Genomic DNA, 21,230 nt, shown 5'->3' with positions numbered 1-21,230 from the left:
GCTCCCTAGCTTGGTACCAGTCCTAAGAAAGGCAGAAAACTCTCAATGCACAGGAAACCTGTGTGTGACTCTCAGGGCAAAATCCTGTGTAGAGAGGGAGAATTGAGTCTAGGTAATGGTAAACAGAATTCCTAAATAATTTTTAAAAACACATAAACATCTCATAAATGAGCTAATTATTTTGTTGGTTTATAAATTTACAAGCTATTTATTTCCATCAATGATTTGAAGCCACTCACAAAAAAATACACACAATACAAATACTTAAAATGATGGTAAAATAAAAATAAGGAAGAAAAGTCAGGAGCTGAGGAATATAAGTAAATTTAGTAAGTCAGCATTTGGAGAAAGAACATAAATATATAGGTTATAAGGGCCTAGGTATTTCTAGAATGAATTTAAATTTGACTCTGAGATCCCTGGTAGCCAAAGTAAAATGTTTATTCTGCAACAGAATTATCACCATTAGAGAAGTTACATGCAAGATTTTTGGGGAAAGCAACACTCTTTCTAGTAATTTTTTCTTTCAATTCCCACTTTACCACTTTTTATTTTGAAATCGTTTAAGACTGACAAGAAACTGAGAGTTCCTATGTTCCCTTTACCTAGCTCCCCATCATGAAAATATCTCACGTAATCATCCACAATGAGCAAAACCAGGAATCCGACATGGTTCAATACTGTTAACTCAAATATCATATTAGTTTTAAAGAGAAAATTTAACACCCATCTAACACTTATTTGAAAGATAAATTCCTATGGACTTTAGCAAGAAGTCCCTAAATGCATGGCAGCATTCTGAGAACCATTCTTAAAACAAATAAAATAATGAACTTTATATGAACTTTTATAGTCTGAGTTCAGGGCTGTTCAAATAACATGTCCAAAATGGAACCAGCTTCCCTGTAAGGTTTTAGGGAGATGACTGCGTCCCCAGCACATGCATAGTCTTTGCTGAGGTCTTTCACCCCCTTCATTCTCTCCCCTGCTCCCCTGGTGGGGCTGAGAATTTCTGCTCTGCCCTCAGACTTGCTCTAGACTGCTCACAAACAGGTGCAAAATTTCCTCATATCCTCTCCGCTTCTTTTGTGGCCATGCATTTGGGTAAACCCAGGGGTCCTAGACAGGGACTGGTGGCTGTGAAAAGAAATTTTGCCTCAGTGAATTTAGTGGGTATGAAAAAAAAAACCCTAAACTATTAATTGGGCTTATTGCTGGGAGACTGGCTATTTGCCAACTGAGATAGGAAAGGAGTTTGGGACAGAGAGCCCTGGGTTTGGAATTCCTGTGGGGACAGTTTAATAGTTTACCAAAGTCAGTCCCGTCTGCTCCAAGAAGAGAGCACGGCTATGCCTGCCAGCCATGCCTGGCTCCTTTTTCTGTCTCAATTCATAGACTATGAGAATTGGAAACAACACAAGTGTGTGTTATGCACACACATGTGCACGTGTGTGTGCGTGTGGTGTATGTATCCTTGTAGTAAGATGGTCAAAAGAACTTAGACTTCAGAATCAGACATATTTAGATTTGAATGTTCACTCCGTTGCTTCCTAAGTTTCCTTGGGTAATTCACTCAATATTTATAGGTATCAGTTTCCTCATTTGGAAGGTAGGGGTAACCATAATTACCCTTTAGGCCCATTGAGAGAATCAAAGAATAATAATAGGCACCCAATAGACAGTGACTGTTTTATAGCCATTTTCCAAAAAGACACAATGTAATTAGTATGAATGTTATATTTATGATCATCTTTGCAAATTATAGCTATCTTTAAACAACTATTCTACAGTATAGCATGAGACATCCACTGAACTACTTTCAAGTTTGGGTTTCCCAACAGTGTCCACTTCAGAGCTTTTGGGAGAAATAAGTTTGATAAAGGGCTTGGCACAGTGCTTGGCATGGAGCAGGGCCTCCTTCAATGAAAGAAATTTGTATTTAACCTCTAGCTCTTTAAGATCACACTCCTTGCATATTACTCAAAGTAAGGAGATGTGAGAGCTTCCATCTCTGCTAGTTAAATGGTGACCAGGGCACTCAAGTTCCTCTCTTTGATTTCACAGAACATCCTCTGCCGGGTGGCAGTCTCACCTGGTAACTCAGGTTGTGGACACTGAGGCTCCACCACTTCCTAGCTGCGGAGATGACCCTGGGAAAGTTGCTTAGCTTCTGGGTGCCTTGGTTTCCTCAGAAAGGTAGCAGTAGGGCCCACTTTTGGGGATTTGCTGTTGTGGAGATGAAATGATCTTTATAAAGCACCAAGAACAGTGGGTGGCACAGAGTGAGCACCATGCGTTTGCTGCCATTATTAACAGATGTCCCATTACTACAAGAGGTACCTCTCAGGCTCTTCCAGCCTTGAAAGTGTGTGTTCTTGATTCTTTGGGGGCTCCTTCCTGCAGTAGGAGGAAGAAGGAGGCAGAAAAATAAGGAGAGCAAGCATTTCAAAGAGAATTTCATAGACTCCCCTTGCTCCAGGAATTTTGGGGTTTTATGAACAGATATAACTTCTCTCCTCATAGTGAGAGAGAAGATGGTGAACCAATGGATGGGCAAGGAGTGTGAGTGGGATAAACTAAACAGGCTGCTAAGAGATGTTAAAGGCCAAATGGGTTCTTGAAAGCCATTACAAGGCTATGGGGGATGCCCCCCCAAGTTGTGGAGGCAGGTCTCCTGGCATCAGCTCAGAAAGAATCCTTCTCCTCTCTCAGGGAAAGAAGCTCACGCAGCCTTCAAGACATAAACCGACAGCTGTGGTTTGTTCTGCAACTGCAGAACTGCCTGGAGACGAGAGCTAAAAATCACCATGGAAATAATCTGGTGTTTCAGGGGAGGACCAGCATCGGCTGAGTGGACCCAGCCTGAGGTTTGTGAGAAGGCCCAGCACCCACAACATGGCTTGGAGTGTGGAACTAAATATTATAACCCAAATTTGACAAAGTCTTGTGTCTCAGGGCCTGTTAGATGCTTTTAAGAAGAGCCAGGGATTGTTTTGTTTCTTTTTTTTTTTTTTTTGAGACGGAGTCTCGCTCTGTCCCCCAGGCTGGAGTGCAGTGGCGCGATCTTGGCTCACTGCAAGCTCCGCCTCCCAGGCTCACGCCATTCTCCTGCCTCAGCCTCCCGAGTAGCTGGGACTACAGGCACCCACCACCACGCCCAGCTAATTTTTTTGTATTTTTAGTAGAGACGGGGTTTCACCGTGTTAGCCAGGATGGTCTCGATCTCCTGACCTCGTGATCCTCCCATCTCGGCCTCCCAAAGTGCTGGGATTACAGGCGTCAGCCACCATGCCTGGCCTAGCCAGGGATTGTTTTGTTTCTAGTGGGCTGGAGGGGGAGCCTGAGAATGGTGCAGACTGTTTAGCTCCCAGACACCAGTGGAAGGGAGGGATACCAACTACATGTACAGGCTTATGGCAGTCCATGGTCATCATCCCAGGATGGGCTTCATCAGCCTATGGGCAGCACAGTCATGCAGGTATGGGCAAATGGGATGAATCCTCTCTCATTGTTCCAGGTGGCAGCACAGAACCAAGTAGGAGGGTGTGGCAAGCAAATAGAGTCCCTGAAAGCGGCCAAACTGCAATTCCATTCACCTTGATAAACTTGCTCAAAAATGTGTTAGTTCAGCTGACGTTTTATCAAGTGGATAAAAGGCGAAGTTTTGGCATTGGGTTCAAATCCCAGTCCGTCCTTATGTGACCTGGGCAAGTACTATAAGCTCTCTGAGAACTATCCTTGCTTTCAACAGTCTCCAGACCAACAGACTCAGTTATACTTCAGTCACTAATTCTCATTTCTCACAATCTTTTTGATTCCATTAATCCATCTTGAACATACAATTTACTTAAACTCATGTTGCTCATCGGTAAAATGAGGTTGTTGGAAGGACCAAATGAGCTAATACATTTGAAGTACTTATGCATAGTAAGAGCCCAAAAATGCTAGCTAGCTATTGTTGATTCTTGCAAACCTCTCATGTGCCTGGATATCTTTCTAGCTTCAATTTCTTCATCTATAAAATGAAGATAACAAGTAGGGTTACTTTAAAGGGCTGTGTAAAATGTTGTGTGCTTTGTCCACAGCAGGCTTTCAATAACTGGAAGCTGTTACTATTTTTCAGGTAAAATGTGCTGACTGGCTTCTGGTATTGTCTGAACATGTCTCTGAGGATGTCCTTCAGCATAGCAGAGGAACTGGGCTGGTATTCTGGGAATAACAATCACTGATATTTGTAGGATATTCCCATGCATTATCTCATTTACTCCTCATCTCAACCCCTAGGGCTGGTGCATTGCCCAACACCAGTGGGTGCCATGCTCAGAGATCACCATGCACTGGTGTCTCTTGGAGTTATGCAACATGGTGGTGCTGTTCACCTCATGGATTACAGGCAAAGGAGGCCAGGTGGGTGATTGGAGTTCAGCTAGATCCCCTGTTGGACCTAATCTCCCTAGAACCCTGGCCTAACAGCAAAATGTTTCCTGTGATTCAGGCTGCCACCGGGAGCAAAGCTCTCCAATCTTCTTGCTCATCCAGTGGCTTTGGTGGCTTCCTTTTTTTGTTGTTGTTGTTAAAATGCAGGATGACTTCCCTTCAGAAGGATAAAGCTTGTAATAGAAAGCATCCAACTCCTTAGCTGATGTGAGTGTGTAAGTTTTGGGAGATGCTGAGGAGACAATAAGAAATGGTCCAGATGATATGGCCCTACTCTCCCATGTTTGGGAACCCTGGGCTCCTCATGTCATCATGAGGACCTTGGAGAGAGAGGACACAAGGAGGGAGGTGGAAGTGAGGACAGAGAGGGAAATGGTGCTAAGGACCTGTCATCTGCTTTGCAATCTATCCACTCTTCCTCCCCCGCTCCCACCCAACCTTACAGAGCTTCAGGCACTAAGGAATGAGGGGTGGGTAGACCAGAACTAGGAAGAGGGTTTGAGCAGCAATTCAGAGAAGCCACTGGAAACCTAGGAAGCTGGCTAAGGTCCAGCCAACAAAGATCTTTGAAAGGTCCTGAACTGCATCTACACCATCCCCTCCTAGTGCTCCAACCCCTTTGTTCAGGTTTGAAGGGAGCATAAGCTCAAATGCCAGCCAGGGAGATGTGACTCTTGCCCTGTGGGTGCTTCAGTGAGCCAGAGACCACATGGCCCACCTAAAAGGAACGGCTGATGTCACTGGGAGGAAATTTAGTCCAGTTTTGCCACATCTTCCTGATTTTCAGAAAAAGCCAGAAACCTGAACTGTTTCTGGGAAATATCTTAATTTTTAAATGTTGACCACTAATCCAACATTTTAAAATAAAACTGCATGGCCAAACAAACATGTCTGTGATGGGACATGACCTATGGCTGCCATTTTGTGCCAACTGAGTTCCTGTAACTTCTCACTTCCACCACTGGGCAAGACTCCTCTTCCTTCACCCACAGGCAACACTTTGCCTTCTGTGATTCTTTTCCTCTGAGACGCCCCCTTGCAAGTATACACAGCCTGAGCCAGGATAATGGTCGGGGGGAAGAGCGTGAGGCTAGATGTGCTAGGAGATGTGCCACATGCCCTGGACGACGACCTTCCATCAGGCTCAGACCTCTGAATCCCCCTTGAGGGAATGGAGATAAGGGGCCTTGGACAAGTCTCTCCCTTCTCTCCTCTGGCTCTTGTTCCCACATCTGACACTGAGGGATTCACTGTGTAATATCTAAAGATCCTTCCACCTTTGAGTCTATGATTTGTTTTCACTGAGGGAGAATGGAGGAATAGGGTAGCACCTGTGAGGCAGGCGTCTTATTAATATTTATCATAGCCACCACTTCATGAGGAGTCCTATGTACCAGGTGCTGTGCTTTAGCAGCATGAATTATTACAAGAATTATTACATTTAATCCTCCCAAATGCCCTTTGAAATAGGAATTTTCATGTGTGCAAAGATGGTCACAACATATCTGTTCACCGTGTTTCTTTATAATGTGAGTCAGCCACTCTTTGCATCAAGAAATGGAATCTATTTCTTCAGCCCCTAAGTCTGGCTGGCCTTGTGCCTTCCTTAGACCAATAGAATGTACTAGAAGTGACATTCGAGAACTCCCAAGATTAAGCCTCAAGGCCTTCCACTTGCTGTCATGAGATGCCATGTAATGAAACCAACGTAGCCTAATAGAGGATTACAGACTGCTTGAAGAAAAACTAAAGTGCCCCAGCTGAGGACCAGCATCAGCTGCCAGGTCTGAGAGCGAGGCCATCTTAATATTCAGTGCAGTCAGCGCCCTCTGATGGCAGCCACAGGGGTGAACCCAGGGGAGATCAGCAGAAGAACTGCCTGGCTGAGTCCAGTCCAAATTATAGAACCATAACATAGAAATGGTTATTGTTTGAAATCACTAATTTTTTTTTTGAGATGGAGTCTTGTTCTGTCACCCAGGCTGGAGTGCAGTGGCATTATCTTAGCTCACTGCAACCTCCACATCCCAGGTTCAGGCGATTCTCCCACCTCAGCCTCCTGAGTAGCTGGGATTACAGGCATGCACCACCATGCCTCGCTAATTTTTGTATTTTTTGTAGAGACGGGGTTTCACCATGTTGGTCAGGCTGGTCTTGAACTCCTGACCTCGTGATCCACCCGCCTCAGCCTCCCAAAGTGCTGGGATTACAGGAGTGAGCCACCACACCCGGCCTGAAATCACTAATGTTTTAATAATATTTTTATTGAGATATAATTCACATACCATAATGTCCACCCTTATAAAGTGTACAATTCCATGGATTCAAGTATAAAGGTGTGCAGCCATCACCACTGTCTAATTTGAGAACGTTTTCAACACCCCACCCCCAAAAACCTACTACCCATTGGCAGTCACTTCCCACTGCTCCCACAACTACCACAGCCCGTGGCAACCACTAACCTACTTTCTGTCTTTACAGACTTGCCTACTTTGGACACTTCATATGAATGAAATGACATAACATGGCCTTTTGTGACTGATTTCTTTCACTTATCATAATGTTTTCAAGCTTAATCATGTTGTAGTCTATATCAGTACTTCATTTCTTTTTACTGCCTAATATTTCATTGTTTGAATATACCACATTTTGTTTGTCCATTCATCAGTTGATGGACATTTGGGTTGCTCCTATTTTGACTTATATCATGACTAATGCCACTATGAATATTCATGTATAAGTTTTCGTGTGAACATGTTTTTAATTTTCCTGAGTATATACCTAGGACTGGTATTACTGGCCATATGATAGCTCCATGTTTAACATGTTGGGGAACTGCCAAACTGTTTTCCAAAGCAGTTGCACCATTTTACAATCCCACCAGCAATGTGTGAGGGTTCCAATTTCTCCACATCCTTGTCAGCACTTGCACTGTCTTTTACTTCAGCCATCCTAGTGGGGGTAAAATGTCATCTCATTGTGGTTTTGATTTGTATTTTCCTACTGACTAATGATTTGAACATCTTTTTGTGTGCTATTGACCATTTTTATGTCTTCTTTGAAGAAATGTCTATTCAAATCCTTTGCCCATTTTAAAATGGAGTGTTTTGTTGTTTAATTGTTGGGTTGTAAGGGTTCTTTTTGTATTTTGGATACAAATCTCTTATCCAATATAGGACTTACAAACATTTTCTTCTACTCTTGGATTGTTTTTTTCACTTTCTTGATGACATCTTTTGAAGCACCAAAGTTTTAAAAATATCTATTTTTTAAAATCTACTAAGTTTTGATAAGGTGCGTTATACAGCACTAAATCATGGACACATTTTCCCATTTTTAAGATGAGGAAACTAGAGCCCAGAGAGCTTAAATGACCTGTTTAAAGTTACACGGCAAATAGCTGATAGTATATTGCTATCATCTATCATCTGTCTGTCTGTCTGTCTGTCTATCACCGTCTTGGACTACAGTGCGAGCAGAATGTTCTGGATTCAGAGTCATAAAGGGACAATGATGGAAGGTTATTTGAAAAACATGCGATCCATCAGTTCCTCCACACATTCTGCACTGTCTACGCTGATTCCTTAAGGTCTTCAAAAGGCAACTTACTTGACCCCTCAGTCTTGGCTGCCTTACAAATGTGCTTACAGGGAGTCGTGCTTGTCATCGTGCTCTCAGCTTTCATCAGGGAACAATGCAAGAATCACTTTTAGGAAACCTGCTGTCCATTACCGAGGGAACCTATTGAGAATGTTGTCCCCCTGTCACTTGTTATCTCCACTTTGATGCTTTGGAAGAAAAGTCCTTGCAGATATAAGTGCCACAAAATACTTTCCTTCATCTGAGCAACAGTGTGCTTCCTCCTCATGAAGAATACAAATAAGAATATCGTCTTTTTTTATTTTTCAGTGTGGCTGCCAGGAAGCTCAGAGTAAGGAAATAGGATATTTATTCATTGAGGAGGCTCTAGACAGACCTGCCTATCTTCATTCTGATTTTCTCTTTAATCTTCACCTTCCATCTCTCTATCAAGTCATTTAACAGCTATTTATTGACAGCCTATTATGTGTTAGGACTGAAAGATGAATGAAACAGACATGATGCCTGAAGCACAATCTGTGGTGCCCCTGCCCATATCCTCTTGGGCCATCTCATTATGATACAGGACGGCCCAACTTCTAATGGCCCTAGGGCTTTCTCTGGCTGACCAGTGTGATTTCCCCAGTCAGAGCATCCCCGAAGAGCTGGAAAATTAACCCCTACCCCACCCCAGTGAGCTGTGCTCAGCCAGTGATTGAAAAGAGTTGGTTTATTAAACACCCAGCCCCCTCACCCCTAAGGGCAGAGGGTAGGAAGCGCTGAGATGCATGCATGTTCTATGCTGTCTCCAAGGGCTGAGCTCCAGCTGCCCACAGAGGTAGCTGCCTTGAACACATGCCTCTCTCAGGCATCTCTGCTCCACTTTCCTGAGCCCCTACCCGTGCTTCTTGGGATAACCTGCAAAATGAAGCCTTCTTTCAGGATCTTCTTTAGGGGAAACCTAAACTAAGATAAGCCCTAATAGCATGGAGTTTATGTCCTATTAAACATAACCAAATCATTATTCAACAGCTGTAGTGAGACGTTCTGGAGGTAGGGACGTGAAATCAAAGCCAAGACCTGAAGGGTGGGTAGGACACAGCCCAGAGAGAGAGTGCAGGTGGGGAATGAATGACATGCCTGGCAGGTGTCACAGCCTCTGCTAAGGCCCAGAGGTGGGAAGGGGCTGGCATGTACCAGGAACTGAAGGAAAGACATTCATAGCATTGCTGAGCCAACCAATGAGGCAGAGCATGGCAAAGGCTCTTGAACATCATAAAGCAAGGCCCCAAGTGACTAGGGACTTATGCAGAGGATCCAGGAAGAAATGTATGTTTTTATTGTTAAATAATGAGGCTAACTTCTCTGCTTCAACGAAATATCCGGTGAATATTTTACTATCTCGGTTTGTATGTGTCACTCAAGTGTCCAAAACCCCACCCCTGACCTCCTTTGTTCATCCTTTGAGCGGGAGCAGCGGGACAGGAACAACCAAGGGCTTTGGAATCAAATCAACCTGGGCTTAATCCCTAATTAGCCAACACAGGGATGTTGATACCTTTCTCCAGCCCAGGGGTGTGTCCTGGATTGAAAGGGATAATCTTAGCCTAAGAGAGCTGTTCTGCAGGCTAGCTTTATATCTTCACACTCCAAGATCAGAGGAGTCTGGTGTCTTGTGTTTACATACAGATGCACACCCTCTTTTCATGCAGCTCCAGGATCCCCTGTGAACTTGGAAAAATGCATTTGGATGATGGCTCTGAAGAGAATGAGTCACAGCATTGCACCAGATGGCCTGGCTGTAGTACTGACACTCTTCCCTCCCTCCCCTTGCCTGGCCAGAGTAGAAAGGTTTCTGCCAGGTTTCCTAAAGCTGTTTTGGGGATACTGACTCCCAGTTCCTATCAAATCAGTGGAGGCGCCCCACTCGGATAGGCTTCTCTATCTCAGCCCTGATCCCACTGATGTACCAGCCTGTTTGCTTGTCTGCATCCCCCAGTGCACCCCAAGCTTCCTGGGGTTGGGGCTGGGTATTGCTTACCTTCTTACTTCTGATAGTTGTTCAATAGCTATTTGTTCACTGAAGGAAGAAAGACACTGAACTTGTTCTCAGGAACTGTGTAAGTTGGTTGTCAAGATTAACAGGGGAGTAATCCCACAGAGCCAAGTTCCTCCATTACAAGAAAATCCTAGCTTGCCTGTAATTGGTGGCACTTATCTTGGGAACACCATACCAACTTCTAGGCCAGGCCTGAGGCTGCTAGGGCTGGGACACAGCCTGGAGCTGAGGCCTTGGAAGAATGGATGAAGAAGCTTGCAGACAAGAGAGATGGGAGGAAAGGGCTGGAGTCTGCAGTGGAGGCTGATGCTGCCAGCCTGTCATTCTCCATCAGTGGACAGAGGTCACAAGGTACATGCCATCCCCTTCTCTTTGTGCAGGTTATCCAAACTCCCACAGCTCACTTCTGGAGGGGTTCAGGGGATCCTTGGCTTGCTCTGATCCTGGCATCTACCTCTGAACCAGAGACAGGCACAGACTGGGAGTCACTGGTCTGAACACTGACCGGAGGCCTATGAAGCATCTTGGAGCCATAGTTCCAGCTAACAGGGACAGCCTCCCCAGGCTAGCGGCCAGAGAAACCTGCCAGATCCTCCATCTCAAGAAGTGTGAGCTTTAGACATGCAAAAAGTGAGCAGCTGATAGCAGGTCATAGAGCAGACAGTAATCCAAAGACGGGGTGGTAGAAGCCAAGACGTAGCTCAGTGCCTCTCCGGTGTCCATATGCCCTTGAACCATCCGGGACCTCATTAAATGTAGACTTAGGTCAAGTAGGTCTGGGGTGGGGCCTGAGATTCTGCATTTCTGGTGAGCTCCCAGGTAATGCTGATGCTGTTGGTTCCTGGACCACAGTTAGAGTAGAGGGCAGTGGTTGTTAGTGACAAGACAATAGGAGGTGAGCTGACAGATGTACAGAATACTTGGCCAGGTGCTAAGGCCCCTACTGCTGCAGGATGTCAGGAAGGCCAAGTCCCCAAAGGAACTGTGGATCGTGGTCTCCCTCCTGTCCACCTCCTTCAACCTTGTCTGGACAGTTCCCTGTTCCTTACTTACATCCTGTGTAAACTTGCAGTAACTCCATCACCTTAAGTGACTTGAGCATCTCTGTTCTTAGTCACCTAAAGTGGCCTAAGCAGTGGTCCTCAGCCTGGTTACACATTAGAATCACTTAGAGAGTGAGTTCCTGTGAATCACATTTACTTGGTCTGCGTTGGAGCCTTGACATGACGACTCATTGGTTCTAATGTGAGTGGGGGCTGTGAACCACTGGCCTCATAATGGCTCTCAAACTTTAACATGAATGGAAATCACCTAGGGATCCTGTTAAAGTAGAGATTTCATCTAGTAGGTTTAAGTGGGGTCTGAAGGGTCTGCATTTCTGAGGCTGCAGGTCTGAGGACCACACTGTGAGTGGCACTGGAGTAAATAACATCAATTCCTCCCACCCCAGGACAAGGTGTAGATTAACCACATCTAATCTAACCCCCAAGGCCAGCTGGGTTTGTCCTGAAGTGCAGGGTAAGACTCTACCACACTTGTTACCATGAGTGCATTTGACCCAAAAAAGGGCGCTATATAGTCAGCTCTGTCTACGCTGCAACCCCACTGCGGGGTAATGGATCCAGAGTGGAGGTCCAGAGGAGGTACTGCCTCTGCTGCGGCCACTGTGGACTCGAGGGCTGGAAGGTTGGTGTTTGTGGCATCCCTTCACGACTTGGAGAGCCAGGCCCCATAAGCACCACTCACACTGCCCATACTGGGTTGTCTTCCCTCTCTTGTGGGGGGAATTGAGCTAAGTTCCAGCCCCAGGTCTCAAGCCCAGCTTGTTCCTGTTCTTGTCCCTCATCCCGAAGGGCATGTCTGCTCTCTTGGATTTACTGATGCCCTGTCAGCTGCCTCCTTCCTCTTTTGCAGGCCAGGCTATCACAGCCAACAAGGGGTGTGGGGAGTCATCTTGGGGTGAATCACGGCCTGGCAGGACAGAGTCTTCGCAGGGAACTGAGTGGACCCCGCGTGGATTGCAACACCATCTTCTACTTGACAACAAAGCTGCAGCCAAAGCGACTCTCCCGCCCCTGCCCTTCCCTCTGACCCCTTGCCCATTATGGCCTCTGGGGCAGGAAGTGGGGAACAAAGCAGAAGATATCCCTCCCAGCTCTCCCCACCAGCTGTGAAGAGCCATTGACCACCTGGGGCCTTGCAGCCTGGCTTCACGATAGAACCACCTGGGGAGTTTTAAGCTCTTGGTGCCCAGGCCTCACCCCAGACCAACTAAATAGAAATCCTTGGAAGTGGAGCATGAGTATGAATAGTTTTTAAGACTTTCCAGATAATTCCAATGTACCTGCACATTTATGATGATTTAGCAGCCTCCAGGGCCAGAAAATAACTTTTCAGTCAGAGAAAGGACAGCAATATGATATCCACAGCTCCATTTTTCTCCACCTCTCCAACTTACTCCTAGGCCATTTACTCAAGAATATGATAAGGGCAACTTCTGTTTGGACTTAATACACAAGGAAAATCATCACACGTTGTGTCTCATTTTCTCTACAACCTTATGCAAGGGTGTTATTATTATCCCATTTTACAGTTGAGGAACTGAGGCTCAGAGAGGTTGAGTGACTTGTACAAGGTCACACAGTAACAGGTGGTACCAGGATTCAACCACAGGTCCACAACTGTTTAATCACAGCTATGGGTACATAAACCAGGGAAACACAGGCTGAACCATAAAGGCAAGTTAAAAGCAGGTAGCACACAGCCAGCTACCGCTGAGTTGACATTTATGTTTAAGGACAAACTGCCGGGGCCATGAGGGAGCCTGTTCCTCTCTGCTCTCTTTTCTATTTTCTGACTCTAGTATTGCTTCCTACGTGGAAACTTCCCAAACTCTAGCAGCTCTCCACTCGCTTTCTCTACCAATAGGTCCCCAGACTATCTAGCATCAGCTTAAAAAAATTCTGATTACTGGGCTCCAACTCAGAACTCTGGAGCATTGCCAGTGAGGGGGTCTGAACATCTATGTCTTTTTAACAAGCAATATAGGGGGGTTGGGTGTGCACCTACTTTTGGGAAGTCGTGGTGTAACTCCTCACTGTTGAAAAATGTGCTCTGTGGGCCAACAGTGCTGGTGCCACCTTGGAGTGCCTTTGATAGAAATGGAGCATCTGAGGCTGCCCTCCTGACCTGCTGAATTTGACTGCATTTTAACAGGATGCCTAGAAGATTCGCATGCACCTTAAAGTTTGAGGAGCACTGCTCTGGCCAGTCTGTTCGGCATAAAGAGTGTGCCTTAGAGCAGAGGTTCTCAAAGTGTCTCTGGATTGGGAGCAGCAGCAGCAGTACCAGGAGTTTGCAGAAATGCAAATGTTGAGCCCCACCTCACACCCACTGAATCAGAAACTGGAGGAATGGAGGCCAGGAATCTGTATTTTTAACAAGCCCTCTAGTTGTTCTGATGCACGCTGAAGTTCAGCCGTAGATGTAGATTACAAAGCACTGGCTCTCACACAGCAGCCTCTTTGATCCTAGGAACCCATTGCCCCTGCACTGGATACCAGGATGATCAAAGGAGAGCTGGGGCCTGGAAGAACTTTGAAAACCATCCGTGCTACAGGAGGCTAAATGGGCAGGGCTTGTTCCTCCCACCCCTTCTTTGACAGCAGCTTTGAAGGGCTGAGTTAATCCCGTTCCTGTTTGTGGTTCCATCATGGGCTCTTCTCTATTTTGCCTCAGTATTCATTCAGTTTTATCCCCACCTCTGCCCCGAGGACCCTCCCTTTCCCACAGCACAACCATTTCATTGAGTTTGTTCTGTTCCTGTAAAGAATGGATTGGTTAGTTTGCATGGATTTACATTTCCCCTAATGATACAGTGCTGTAGGCCGCTTTCTGTGCCTTACTTTTTCACTCAGCAGGGGATTTTTAAGGTCTCCCTTCATTGTTGAATGTACCCAGAGTCTGTTGCTTCTAACTCAGGCTGAGTATCTCATAGGGTGCACCCAGCTCCTCCTGCCCTGTGACAAGACATCCAGGTGGCTTCCAGCTCCTCAGCACCATCAAGGATGCTGTGATAAGCATTTCCGCAAGTGTCTCCCCATGGACCCGTGTGAGTTCTCCCCATTTTAAGATGAAAACACTTCCAGCCCATGTGACTTGCCCAATCTCTGGTCTGGAGAGTGGCAGACTGGCAAAGTGTAGTGTGGTGGTTAAGAGTATGACTTTGGTGTCAAACTCACCTGGTCAGATAACCTGGCACCAGTCCCTCCATCTTTCTGTGCCTCAGTTTCCTCATCCATGAAATGAAACCTACCTTAGAGGTTTTCTATGAAGAGTTGAAAACAAAAACCACTTAGCAGAGCCTCTAGCACATAGTAAGTGCTCAATAAATGTTCACTGTAATTTTGCCTCTCTTTTCAGAGACTGTCTTTTGACCTCTTTTCCACTGATATTTTTCTTTTTTGCTCTTGCATCATTGGTAATTTTCCTCAAATGCCACCTATTCAAACTGACCTCCAGAAATGACTCTAAAGGTACTCAGAAAAAGGCCTGTGGCCTGGGCAGAGGGGAAAGGACAACAGGCAGAGCTAGTTTGGGCGTTTGGGTGTAGGAACTGGGCCAGAGGGGCTTGTCTGGCTTAGGAGTCAAGGATGGAATTGCAAGGGGATGTGTGGCTGGCGATAGCACGGGGTGCGCTACAGCCCGAGGCACAGGCTCCTGATGTCCTAGCGTTCTGCTGGTCCTGGTGGGAAAGCAGCGGTGCAGGGCCCGCATACTGCAGGCACTTAATATATGCCTGTTTCTCTTCTGTGTTGTATTGTGGCCCAGATTTAAAGGGGTAGGAGTCGAAGAGTCCTGTCACCCTGGGGGGAGGGTGGAGATCGTTTGCCTTGCTTTGCAGGGACTCTCTTGTGCATGCAGGCGAGGAATCCAGTTAAGGGAAGGCGCCAGAGCTTGAACCGCAGACTGGAGAGGGTAGTCTGCGACCAAGGCCTGGGCTGCGCAGGCCGCACGCACCAGCGGGGGCCAGCAGAGGGCGCTGAGCACCTCCGCACAAAGCTGGCGGCCGTTCCGTGAGAACCCTGGCAAGCTGGGGATTGGAGAATCCAATCGTCTCCCTTTCGCAGGGGTTGAGGAGTTTCCTCCCGACTGCCTGGGACCTTCAGTGCTAAAATCTGGGAAGTCTCAGGCAAGTCAAGACGAGTTGGTTACTCTGGCTGGAAGAAGCAACCACTGAAGTGTTGCACACACACATAAACACACACGTGCACATCAAACACACACAGCACAAAATGTACTCAGACTTGCACCACGCAACTCACAGTGCACATCACACACTCATGAACATCACACTACATGCATAACATACACAACATGCCTGCACATATACACATGTATCACTCACACCTCACATGTATAACATACATGCAACACACAAAGAATACATACGCACACATGTACCACAAAACATGTAAAACAAACACTACAGCACACACAGGCACAGTACATGCACAGTACATGTGCACATCACACCACATGCACAAGATACGCAATACACACGTATTACACCCATGCACACTACACACACAGCACACACAAATACGTGCACAGCACACACACCACAAAATTTACCTGCACTTGTGCCACATACAACATATCCATGCACTTTATACCACATGCATAATAAACACAACACACTTGTACATACATGCATATCCCATTCACACAATGCATTTATAGCACAATGCACCACAGAAGCACATCATACACAAGAAACACAGTTACAACACAATACCTGTGCACACATGCACCACGTGAACATATGCAAAACAAATAGCAAACTGCAACACACACCCAGATGAACAATGCATGTGGCATCACCCCGATACACAATACATATATGAACCATGCACATAATACATGCACATTAACACACATGCACACAAGATGACACATTGCACAATGCATAGCTGTGCATATCATATCACATACACAAAGTAACATGCACCAAGCATATAGGCACCACATAACGCAGTACCTGCATGTACTACACATACATGCACGACATCCATTTAATACACATAATGCAAAGCACACACAACACAGAGAATATATACAACACACATGCACAAACATACATATACCATGACCCACAAATATGCATATTCACCACACATTTGCACTATGCAAACACACAGTCACACACACAGACCACTTTGGTAGCCACAGACCCTCTCGTTTCAGGCAATATTATTTCTTATTGATAAAAAGAGGATGCTCACTCTTGCTCCAGGCCAGTGAAAAATAGTGTCAAAAAATTTGAAAACTATGTTTGTTCATTCAGCAATCACTTCTTCACTGCATGTTGGGCTTTGGGATGTACAATACAAACTCAGTCCTGACCTTCTAAGGGGCTCACAGCATAGCAGGGAAAGCAGGCATTCGACTGATAAATACATCAATAATCATTTGGCTTTAGTTTTGTAAGTGCTGTGAGTTAAAACTCCAGGGTGCAAGGAGGGCACAAAACTAGAATGGGGTGGGAATTTCCTGAAAATAGCTTTTAAAGGTAAGGCTTGAAAACAGTGTAGCGGGGTTGAAATGGAAGTAGGGTGAAGTGAGTGAGGCACCCGGGGCACACAATTTAAGGAGATGTTCACTCCCGGCTGCTGACCCTGCAATTGCATGCCCTCGAGTGTGAGTGGCTGAGCAGCCAGGCTGAGGGGAACTAGATCAGGGATCCGAGGAGTGTGTGGCCCTGCTTCCAACTGCTGCCCTGCACAAATGTTTGCTTTCCAGGAAACTCTCCAGGCTCTGGGAGGAGCAATGGCCTATAGGAAAAGGGACCTAAATCACCAAACTAAAACTAACAAGCTGCCTTGCTCCCTGGATGCTGGTAACCAAGGCTCCCTCCTCAGTGGCCAGCCATGGTGACAGTAAGGGAGCAGGGGGTGTGGAGGATGGGCCAGCATCTGCCTGGGCACAGCTCTGCCCATCACCTACACTTCTCAGCTTACCTCCTGGGGCTGGGGCTGCCCTGGCAGGGTAAATTGCAGTCAGCACAGTATTCTGGCTCTCAGGCACTGGAACTGTTTCCTTAGTCTAGTGGCCCAAGGCAGGTGGCATGGAGTGGTGGGTCAGGCAGACTGGAGCTCACATGCCTGCATTCAAATCCTGACTTTGTTACCTACTAGCAGCGTGACTGGGAAAGCAACTTCCCCTTGTTTTCATACCTATAGAATAAGCATGATGATACTACTAGCACCCATCTTGCAGAGCTGTGAGGACTTTCCAGGACTTTATGAGTTAATACATTAAAAGCTTGTAAAGTAAATCCAGACACATGGGAAGAGCCCCCTAAATGTAAACTGCAATTGTTATTTTGATCCAAACTAAAAGCAAACACTAACAATAACCCTAAAATCAAAATGTAGTGGAGTCAGAGTGTTAGAACTGGCGAATGTCTGCTCTAACCTCCCTTCTGTGTTATAGAAATAAAGCCATTTGACCTAAAGACAGAAGAACTAGAACCCAGGACGGAGAAGAGAATGAACAAGCAAGAGTCCTCACTTTCTGCTTTCTAGGACAATGATTCTCACCTGAAGGGCTTGTTCATACAGACCACTGGACCCCACCCAGAGTTTCTTGTTTGGCAGGTCTGGGATGGGGTCTGAGGATCTGCATTTCTGAGAACCCACCAGTGCCCAAGGGCTGCTGACGCTGCTGGCCCAGGTACTGCATCTTGAAAAGCACTTGCTCTAAGTCAGGAGAGGCAGGGTACAGAAAGTTTGCATTCCCGAGTTTGCTACCACCTGATCATGCCCTGGGATCAGGGAAGGGAAAACAAGGGCCTTACTTACAGTGGGTGCCGCACCTCGGGCAGAGCCCTCTGGAGGGGGATGCGGGCACTGAGTGCCTCCTGGAGGCCACGTGGGTCCAGGCTGAACGGGGTCAACTCCTCTTCTTCAGACACCTCCCCGTCCTCGTCAGCCCCCCAGTCCCTCTTTGGGGCTTCCTCATCCTGCCTCCTTGGCTGCTTGATGAGGCGGTAGCTGCCACCTCTCCTGCCCTGGCTCTGGTTCCTTCTGGCCTGGGGTAAGGCCACGGCCACCAGCAGCTGATCCTCCCGCAGTGAGATAAAGGGTGGCAGGCCCTCCAGAGGGCTGTACTCTTCACCCTCATCCTCAGCTTCCAGTACCCAATCCTGGGATTCCCCAAAGTCCAGGCGGTACCTGGCTTCAGGGCTGTGCTTGCTGGCTTGGGCTGTGACAGTCTGGTGCAGGGTGTGCGGGGGAGGGTGCAACATCGCCACCATCATCAGGACGCATCCCAGCATCAGGAGCAGCAGGAGGAACTGGAGTCTGCATGGTCTGTGCCTGTATCGCTTCCTTAGGAGCATGTTGCTAGAACTTGCCAAATGCAACAGGTCATGTTCAAGTTAGCTTTCTCCCGCTCCAGGCTCCTTCAAGCTTGCAGCAGAACCTGGGTTGCTTGTTCCACCTGGAAGTTTTTCTGCCAGTCACTTAACCTGCTCCTGACATTTGCCAACAGCGTGTGCAAGACCTGCTTCCACTTACAATCAGAAAACCACAGGACCCAAGTTTCACCCCAAGTCCTCTCTGAGTGGATTTCTTTAATTGCCTTCTGAAAGCCCATTCACAGGGACTTCAAATTGAATTGCTTCCCTCCCTTTACCCCGGTTTTCTCCTTGGGAAAAAAATAATGATTCCATTCTGCTCAGGTGTTTCTTTCCCCCTTTGTATAAATAGGTTGCTATGAGGTGTCTGGGATGAGCTGGTGGGTTCTCAGTCAAGCAGGGCTGACAGCCGTCCCTCTTTGGACGCTTCCAGTCAGGTCAGATCAACAGATGTAAAGCCGGCAGGCAGTGCCTGGTTTCCTTTCACACATAGCTCCACTCAGCCGAGAGCCCTCTGCCAGACACAACCCAGAGCCAAGCGTGCGCGTCACTCCTGGTCCTAATGCCCTCACTGTTCCCAGGCTTTGCACAACTCGGTGTGGTCACTGCTAGAGCCAAATCAAAACAGGAATATCCCAAGAGTTCAGAAGGAAAGACTAATACCCTCTGATTCAGAAAGGCTGTGTGTGTGGCATAGCTGCAAGGAGCTGCAGCTGTCTGTTTGCAACCTCAGCCTCCCACGGGGGATCAGGCAAACTAGGTTGGACTCTCCTTCCCTTCCTGGGGACCACTGTCCCTGTCCTCCTGAAAATGAGGGAGCTAAGGGAGATGATCTTGCAAGTCCCTTCTTCTCCCACAAGAGCAGCTGAATGCCTGCTCTGCCCTGGCCACCAAGGGGGACGCTGGAAGAGGAGTGGCATGCTCTTTCCCTCATCAAGCTTCCTTCATTTAACCAACACATAATTAATGAACACATGCTATGTGCCAAAATTGTTCTGGGAACTGGAAGTAGAGCAATGAATAACACAGACAAAAATGTGTGTCTCATGGAGCTTGCATTCTAGTGACAGATACAATTAAAACTATCCACTGGGTCAGATAGTGATGAGGATGAAGGCAAAAAAGCAGAGCAGGGATGGGGCTGGGGAGCATGGGCTGGGCTTGGAAATGGACATTGAGTGGTGGAGAAAGGTTTCATGGAAGAGTTACCATTTGTGTAAAGGAGAGGGCTGCACAGCTATTTGAGGTTGAGTGTTCGGGGCAGACAGAATGATAAATGTGAAGGTTCCAAGGCAAGAGTATGCTGGCATGTCTGAGGAACAGCAAAAGGCTGGCATGGCTGAAGCAAAGAGAGCAGGGTGGAGCCTGATGGGAAGTGGAATAAGAGAGGCAAGGGGGCGGGGGGCAGGAGGACCATGCAGGACACCCCCTGGTTGCATTGAAGGAACTTTGGCTTTTCCTCTGAGTGAGAGGGGAGCCCTTAGAGGAGAGACACAATCTGACTTGGGTTTTAACTGGATCATTCTGGCTGCTGGGTTGAGACTAATCAGTGGGGGGCAAAAAGCAGGAGCAGGGAGACCAACCAAGAGGTTCTTGCCTTGCACTAAGTGGCATCGGTGGTGACAGGGGTCAGCTTGTGGATATACTTTAAGGAAGAACCTATAGGATTTGCTGATGAATTAATGACTAATGTGAGAGGAAGAGAAGAGTCAAGATGAGTTCAAATTTTTGTTCTGAGTAGTTGGAAGAATAGACTTGCCATTAACCAAGATGGGGAAGGAGAAAAGGTGGAAGGAGATGAATGCATGCCAGTGGCTTGATTTGGAACATGTGACATTCGAGATGTCCTCTAGACAGCTAAGAGGAGATGAAGTGAAGGCAGCAGTTGTAGGATAGCTGAAGGTCAGGGGGAGGTCTGGCCTGCATATACAAAGCTGGACTCCAGCAGCACTCAGATAGTGTTTGAAGCCGTGAGACCTGAGATCACTGAGGGAGTGAGGTAGGTAGAAGGGAGAAGAGAATCCAGCGTGCTCAGTTTTCAGGCTTCTGGCTTGAACAGGTTGAAGGATAGCTGACCATCACCATGAGCTGTGTTTCTTCTGATGGCTGTAAAGCAGCCATGCTGTCTGCAACCAAGAGTGGAGGGGGGAAAACTGCCATTGGGGAAGTCCTGCAATGAACTTGCTCATTGTTTTTGTCTTTATTTTGATCTTAGAATGTCAGCTAAAATGTTCGTGGAAAAAAATGTTTTACCTTTTGACTCAGTTGTTTCTTCCAGTGTGTGTGGTGTGTCTGTGCACACTCACGTGCACAAGCATGTATACACGTGTGTTTTCATGAAGTCAGAGGTGAAATAGTGGGTTATGTGTGGTTGTTCTCCTGGAATCCCATTGTAATGCCCCAGTGGACAGTGCTTAGCAATTTCTGGATTGAATTGTGTCTTCCAAATCTCAAATCAGGGTGTATTGCCAGGTGGGGATACTGTGTCATTTCCAAATTCAAGAGGCAGACATCCTGGGAGATGTAGTTCAGAATATCTGGAGACATTTTGAGGTTAATGAGGATGAAGGATTAGAAGGTTCCAAATCCAGGAGGCCTTCAGAAAACTGAGTGTGCAGTCACCATCTTCCACTCATCTCTAGCAACGCTGTGCTTGAACTTACCAAGAACAGCCCACCCCAGGGCTGTCACCCTGGCCAGCCCACTGCTTGAGCACTCTTTCCCCAGAAAGTCATC

General features: G+C 46.8%; 1 protein-coding gene across 1 annotated transcript in view; it reads right to left on the bottom strand.

Moving 5' to 3' along the window:
* Window positions 1-19,049, bottom strand: part of GALNT15 (polypeptide N-acetylgalactosaminyltransferase 15) — a 55,187-nt gene extending 36,138 nt beyond the window's left edge. The window contains 1 exon segment of the mRNA XM_003826199.7: window positions 17,938-19,049. Within this exon segment, the coding sequence (XP_003826247.2) occupies window positions 17,938-18,476 (539 nt within the window). The 5' untranslated portion in view covers window positions 18,477-19,049.
* Window positions 19,050-21,230: the final 2,181 nt, after the last annotated feature.

Source organism: Pan paniscus, chromosome 2 (assembly GCF_029289425.2).
Source record: "Pan paniscus chromosome 2, NHGRI_mPanPan1-v2.0_pri, whole genome shotgun sequence".
NCBI lineage: Eukaryota > Metazoa > Chordata > Mammalia > Primates > Hominidae > Pan > Pan paniscus.
Note: the sequence above shows the minus strand (reverse complement) of the source record. Positions and strands in the feature narration are given on the sequence as shown.